General features: G+C 42.8%; 1 protein-coding gene across 1 annotated transcript; it reads left to right on the top strand.

The window, feature by feature from the left end:
- Nucleotides 1-455: 455 nt before the first annotated feature.
- Nucleotides 456-6,357, top strand: lft1 (lefty1). Its single transcript, XM_061754167.1, has 4 exons — nucleotides 456-2,907; nucleotides 3,006-3,252; nucleotides 3,358-3,600; nucleotides 5,908-6,357. The coding sequence occupies exons 1-4, from the start codon at nucleotides 2,535-2,537 to the stop codon at nucleotides 6,230-6,232; spliced, it is 1,188 nt and encodes a 395-aa protein (XP_061610151.1). The 5' UTR covers nucleotides 456-2,534; the 3' UTR covers nucleotides 6,233-6,357.
- Nucleotides 6,358-7,397: the final 1,040 nt, after the last annotated feature.

Raw genomic sequence — 7,397 nt, 5'->3', positions numbered from 1 at the left:
TGTATATTCAATTTGTATTAAATCTTTAAGAACAGTTTGTTTTTAAACATTTATTTAAGTACATTTTTTATTGAACTTTTATGTGCAATGCATTTTAATTAAATCATTATTTGTGTCAAAAAATATGTTCCTACATTTAAGTGCTGTGCTAATGTTAAACTGCATAATGTTACAATAATTTAAAATATAGTTTTTAGAAATAAAAACCTCTGCCTTGTTTTTAATTGTATTCACACTTAGGCCTACTATGCTACTATTTGAATGTTGCTCATTGTGGTGGTACTTGGAGAGCTAAGCATTATTTTTTTAGGTGGTAATAGGTGTAAAAGGTTTGACCACCACTGGTGTATAAGCAAATTAAATGAGTGCTAGCCCTTAGTGAATGAGTGAGATGCTATAATGTTCATATATTTACTACAAAAAAAAAAAGCATTCTATGCCCAGTCCTTGCAATATGGTGGCTGGCACCCATATATTAGAAAGTGTCAAAGAACTCAATTATAGTGACTTTATTGCTAACAAATGCATTTTCACAAGCATTTGGACATGAAACATGTTCTTCCCATTTGTGAAATGAGTGACGCATATGCCCTTTAGCTATATGGATCCTACTTCTGCATGCTCGGAAGCTGCGGGCCTGGCAGTCATCTGTCATTTGCTCTTCCTGTGTGCTTCTTCAGTCTGTCTGACATCTCTAAGCAAACAGAGGCCAATACACAATCACAGGCAGGGCCTTGTGGGGAGCCAGTGAGAGCGGCCCTCTTGTAATGTTTGTGTGACAAAAAAGGCAAGGCAAATCCTCGCAATGGAATCAGATAATCACCAACCTGTGAAGAGGCTGCCCCAATCCACATCCCTCGCCGGCCCCCCGGCTCTTGGATTAACTGTCTGTTTGGCTAAATATTTTAATCTGCCAGGGAGAGGACCAAGAATGGGGTGACAGGGCTCGGAATAAACATCTAATCCTAAAGCCCTTCCCTCCCTCGCTGCCTTGCATTTCCTCCTGTGGGGAAAACCTCAATTGAACGCTTGCATGCTGGGGACAGACCGGATGACTCAATCTGCGTCCGCTTGTTCGATGCTGGACGGAACAACGGCTCTTCAGACAGCCAGAAATAAAATCGGTGTGACAGACTGCTGCCAGACTGTCCCAGGCCTTACATCGTCCAGTGGAATGTACACATTAGAGTGTGGGGTGTGTGTACAGACAAGGGTGCTATAGTGAAGAGGGGGCACGCCGGGTTCACAGGGTCAAGCGATGTCTGTCTGGGACGCATCTGGAGCAGACAGACAATGAGAACAACTATCCAGCCATCCATTCTGTGGCGCGTAGCCTCACCAGGATTGTGCTTATCCCAACTTTATTTGGGCATACACCCTGCACTGGTCACCAGCCAATCACTGGGCACATATGCTGGAGAACTAGACAACCACGCACACTGAGTGGGACTTTAACCCACGCTGCCTGTGTAAGAAAGTCGGGTTGAGTGAACCACTACACCATCTGTGAGTGACCTTTAAATGAAAACCCAAGCATCAAACTAAATTTTGGTTGCACATGATGAAAATGTGGTAAAGTGATGTATTTTCACCCACCCTTTCCTAAAAATCTAAACAAATAATGTATGTTAGTTTAACACATTTTAATCATGTGCGACAGATGTACATGTTCGAATTGAGCAAATTCAAAGATGTTTTTTTTTTTTTGTGTATTGCATGGTTGTGGAGATCCTTCTCTCCCAATCGACCTATCAACAATCAAACACAATGCTGGAAAAATCGGCATTGATGACTTTTTACTGAACATCAGAACAACAGAAGATATATATAATAGTAAGTAGCAGGAGATTTTAAAAGACAAGAACATCAATAGATGTCATTGTTCAGCACGTTCAAGGGCAGTAGGAAGAAAAGAAAAACAATACAGTTTTCACTTTTGTCACGTTTATAAAAAAGGAGAATTTTCATAAAATGTATCTAAAAAAAAAAGAAAAAACACACCCCTCTACACACATGTGCAGATAATCTTATGGTTGAGCTAAACCCCTATTTGTACACATACACGTATGTACATATGCAAACCTACTCATATAGTGTACATAACACTACATTTTAAAAAGCATGATTTAGACGTTACTATACTTCAAGCTGATAGTCATTGTCATGTTTCTGATCATGTGCAAAAGTCAACTACTCCGGTAGTTATTATTTCCCCCAGCTGCAATATTGTCAAATGTCAATTATGATGCAGGAAAAATGCATGTGTAATAATGCCTGCAAGGACAGGAATTATGGCTCCAAAACAACGTCACCAGTTTTGAGGTGGGTCCAAATGTGTTGATTTACCTTCAGACTGACATCAAATGCAACAGAGGGGAGAAATTGCACCCACTCACGAGTGATGGCACTGGAGTCTAATTGTTGCTGTTTGAAGTATGGCCACTTAGATATCCTGTTTGGGATGGGGCCTTGCATTGTCGCACCTTTGTTCTGATAAGGCTCCCTGCCCCCATGGACAAAGTGTGAACGGCTGCATGGGAGGTATAAAAAAGGGGCCCGGGGGGCCACTGGCCATCTCTGGCTCGACTCCTGCTACTGTGCGGCTTGCTTATCAGACTTTTTCTTCCAAGAGCTTCCTCATGGATTTCCTCCGCGCGTGTGTCCTGTGCGTCGCCGTCTTCCTCGGCTTGACCGAGGCTTTGACGCATCGGGATATGAAGGAGGCGCTTCTGCGCCAACTGGGCCTGGACGAGGTTCCGAAGATCCACAAGAGGGATTTGGAGAACTTGGTCGTCCCGGCTCATGTTCGAAATAAATACTCGTCAATGCTGAAGATGCACCACCGCAGGAGACGCCGCTCTCTGCCGAGCCTGGCTGGCATTTTGAGGGGAATCCCCGGCACCGCTGGTGAGAATTTCTCCTTTTGCATTCGCTGCTGCGTCATTTACGCACGGATCTCGTGGCTAGTTGTTCATAGTTGATGTTTTTCAAAACGACCTTTGCAGACATTTCCGGCGAGTACGTGTACTCCGACGCCACTCGGCATCGCGTGCTGTTCGACATGGAGGCGAGGATACCGGAGAACAGCGAGGTGACCATGGCCGAGCTCAAACTCTACCAAAGGGCGTCGTTCCACAAACGCCTCGCGGCGGAGAGGAAGAGCCACCGGCCCGTCGGCAACGCCAGAGTCAGCGTCTACTGGGTCGAGGGGCTTCCGAACGGATCCAACCGCACCTCGCTGGTGGACTCGCGGTGAGACGTGACATCCAGTCTGCGCTTTTGTTCGTTATCTTGAACGCTAATTCAATGTGAAATGCGATCAGGGAAATGTAATTAACGATCGCCTCGCGTTCACAGGTTGATCCCCGTTCGCGAAACGGGCTGGAAGAGCTTTGATGTGACCCAGGCCGTGCACTATTGGTCCAAGACTCCGCAGAAGACGCCCACGATGCACCTGGAGGTGTGGATCGAGGGCGAGAGACCTGGCAGCTACGCTGCGGAGGTGGCCAAAAGTGTGCGCTTTACCACCCAGGAGCAGACGGACAACACCTTGGGCAAACCCGAGCTCGTCCTCTACACACTCAACCTCGAAGAATACGGGTAAGAGCCACAGCTTTTCAGATACAGGATATTGTGTCCATGTGACAATTAGCCCACGAACACCCCTTTATTATTATTATTATTTTTTAATTATTATTCATGTATTTTTTTATATGGGTGTTTATTTGTTATTTGTGATGGTAATGACATTTCGAAGTTTTTAGCAAACTGTTCTATGCTGGTAGAGTTAGCTTCTTTTTTTTCTTTTAGCTAGCTAGTCCTGTACAACATGTTTATATGATTATCAAGTTTTTACAGGGAAGTCTTTAAACATATTAACACTACAAGTCGTTTGGTAATGACATTCAATAAAAATGTTATGTGACTTAAGGGTACAAATGAGGAAAAAAACTTACTCTTCCAGTTATCAAAATGTCTGACTTTCTCTGCCCTAGCATGTGCTTGAGTGACAAGACAAAATGACACAGGGAATTAAAGAATCAGATTTTGAATAAACTTTATTGATCTGAAAATAGTCAATGTGGTGGTAATGACAGCATCGTTAAGCGACAGACATATTTTAGTAAAAATAAAAGACAGAATTTGAAATGTTTTGTATATATCATGAGAAATCATTCATTCTATTATCCATCCATCCATTTTCTGAGGCGCTTATCCTCACTAGGGTCACGGGAGTGCAGGAGCCTATCCCAGGTATCATCGGGCAGGAGGCGGGGTACACCCTGAACTGGTTGCCAGCCAATCGCAGGGCACATATAAACAAAAAACCATTCGCACTCACATTCACACCTACAGGCAATTTTTTAGAGTCTTCAATTAACCTACCATGCATGTTTTTGGGATGTGAGAGGAAACCGCAGTGCCCGGATAAAACCCACGCAGGCACAGGGAGAACATGCAAACTCCACACTGGCAGGGCCGGGATTGAACCCAGGTCATCAGAACTGTGAGGCAGACGCTCTAACCAGTCGCCCATCGTGCCGCTAATTCTATTATATTTTAAGGAATTTATGGTAAAAGGTACACCATTTTAGCTTTTTTTTTTTTTTTTTTTTTTTTTTTTTTTTTTAGTAGAAAGATAGAGATTCATATATCTAAACCCTGTGCAAGGGACAGGGTGAAAACTGGAAAATACCACCATAAAACCGCTCACAAAATGTCAAAATATACTAATATTAACAAAAGATTTTAGGCAACACTTATAATTAGCCACGCCCACTACTGGTTATTGAAAAAAATCTATTTAAATATAAAAATAAATGAATAAATAAATTAAAATCTTTACATTTTACATCAAGGACACGTAAAGGCCCGTAATCAAATAAACACCCATATGTGTGTGCGTGTGTGTCTGTGTGTGTGTGGGAGGGGTGTTTACCTGTCGCCTTGCACCCCTTGCTTAAGGACAGGGGATGTCAGGACTCATGTTCAAAGTGAATTAGTCGTATAAATCAACAAGCAAGTTCATTGCATCAACAACATCGATTTGACGTTTTGAGGTTCCGAGTGCAGTGGTCCACTAAGAAGTCCAAAGAATGCACACGTACTTACCGTTTTTCATTTGATTGTTTTATATTTATGGCCTTAAAGCATTTTTTTAATACACATATTTACTAATTGTATATCAGTTAGTGATGGACAGGCACGTGCACACATAGCCACCAGTCGGTGCTCAAGCACCTGCCCTTTTGCCCTGGACGAAAAAGTGAGCTTTTTGCTTAAGCCCTTTTTTTATTTTCTTCATGTATCAATATTGATTTAAAAAAATACTCTCTCGTCATCAATTTTACCCAAGATGTTTAGAAATCTGACTGGCATTTATTTGAGTCCTTGGGAGGATTGTACATATGCTCCTCCTCCTCTTTCTCCTTCCAAAAACCTGACATTTGAACTGGGGTGTGTTCATCATTTAGATCCACTATAGCCTGTTTTCATCTCCTTTCTATGACTGACTTTGCTGATTGTGTGAACAGAAATAAATACATAAGTGAAATACATACTACTTTTTTAATCTTAATTGCATGAATAAGTTTGGCGATGGGTACCGTTTTTTTGGCCTAAGCACCTGCCCCCAAAAATGTCTGTTGCAAGTTGCATGTTGTGTTCTTACTTAAGTACAAATTCGGTTCATGTCACTGATGTAGGAACAGAACCCAAGGCCCCCTGTCACTTTAATCCGTTTCTGCTTGTTTATGTATTCGTTCCGGCACCCTAACAAAAAAACTAAACAGGGGCGTAGCTAAGAAACTCCTCACCCATTTGGGAAACCCCAAAAGCAAAATTCAAAGACATGGACATCAAGAGGAAGAGCAGTCATCTAACCTTCCTCTTATGTTTGTTTTACAGCTCCCGTGGCGACTGTGACATCAGCCAGAGCAAAGGCACCTGTTGCAGGGAGCAGTACTTCATCGACTTCCGCGCCCTCACGTGGACGCAGTACTGGATCATCGAGCCAGCGGGGTACCAGGCCTTCAGGTGCACCGGAGGCTGCAGGCAGCCCAAGCGGAACTACGGCTACGGGGAGAGGCGGTGCACGGTGTCGGAAAGCGCACCCTTGCCCATCATGTACCTGGTAAAGAAGGGCGACTACACTGAGATTGAAGTGGCGGAGTTTCCCAACATGATCGTGGAGAGGTGCGCGTGCACCATGGACAATGTCTCCATTGTGTGAAGTCAACCTCATGGAAACAGCTTGGGAATAATATAGTGCTGTTTCATGGTCTATTTAAGAGGTTATAACAAGTACTTCCTATTTAAACGGACAATCGCATGGGAGCTACAACACACTCCTCTCAAGAGCACTTCTTCATATATATATATATATATATATATATATATATATATATATATATATTTTTTTTTTTGTACAGTTCAAAATCATTTTTTATTTTGAATTTGCATGCAGTCATTCAAATTTTATCTCACATGTTGTACATATGATAGGAATGAATTTATGTTTGGTAAAATAAACTATTTTGTTTCACTAAAATGTCTTGAGTCCTGTTCCTGTCAGATATTGCATCCTTCCATACATTTTTAATAGCCCCTATCTTCACTATAAGGTTAAGGTTTGGGTGAGAGGTGGGGTACACCCAGAGCACACATAGACAACAATCAATCACACCTATGGATAATGTACATTGCTCAATTAATGAACCTTAGATGGTTGTGGTTTTTTTTTTGGAAAGTGGGAGAAAGCTGGAGTACATGGAGAAAATCTGCTTGCGAGAACATGCAAACCCCACACACGAGAAATGCGAGGCAGACGTACTAACCGCTCGAGCGGTGTACGACCACCACACACATTCCCGATTCACATTCATGATGACATTCTCATGCAATTACATACAGGCTCCCGAACAACACTGCGTGTAATGCTTTATTTGCGGTGGGGACACGCTACACGGCCACATAGGGAGAAACATGCGGTCTATTCGCATGAACCGAAAGTGGGGGTCCTCGTGAGTTGATGTCAGGCTTAGACAGGGCCCGACATATCTAATGCATTGTTTGCTGTCAGAGTAGGGGGTCTTGTTAGTCCCTAATATGCTGGTGACGGAGGTAAACGTAGCCGGGAGGCCACCTACTGAAGACGAGGAACAGTCTGTCTGCAAGGGAAGTGGATTCATCCCTCCAGCAACAGTGGGAGGTCTAAACAAAACAGGTGGTGCTATGAATGTCACTGGGATATTTAAATATAAATATACTGACTGGACAAAATGTTAGGTACAACTGTACAACCTAATGAGACCCTCAGGGGCGTATTTAGTCATTTGGGGCCAACCACATTCATGTATTAACGATTTTGAATCTTAATGTTTATCATCAAGTAAAAA

Source organism: Phyllopteryx taeniolatus, chromosome 18 (genome assembly GCF_024500385.1).
Source record: "Phyllopteryx taeniolatus isolate TA_2022b chromosome 18, UOR_Ptae_1.2, whole genome shotgun sequence".
NCBI lineage: Eukaryota > Metazoa > Chordata > Actinopteri > Syngnathiformes > Syngnathidae > Phyllopteryx > Phyllopteryx taeniolatus.
This window is presented reverse-complemented; position numbering and strand designations above follow the sequence as displayed.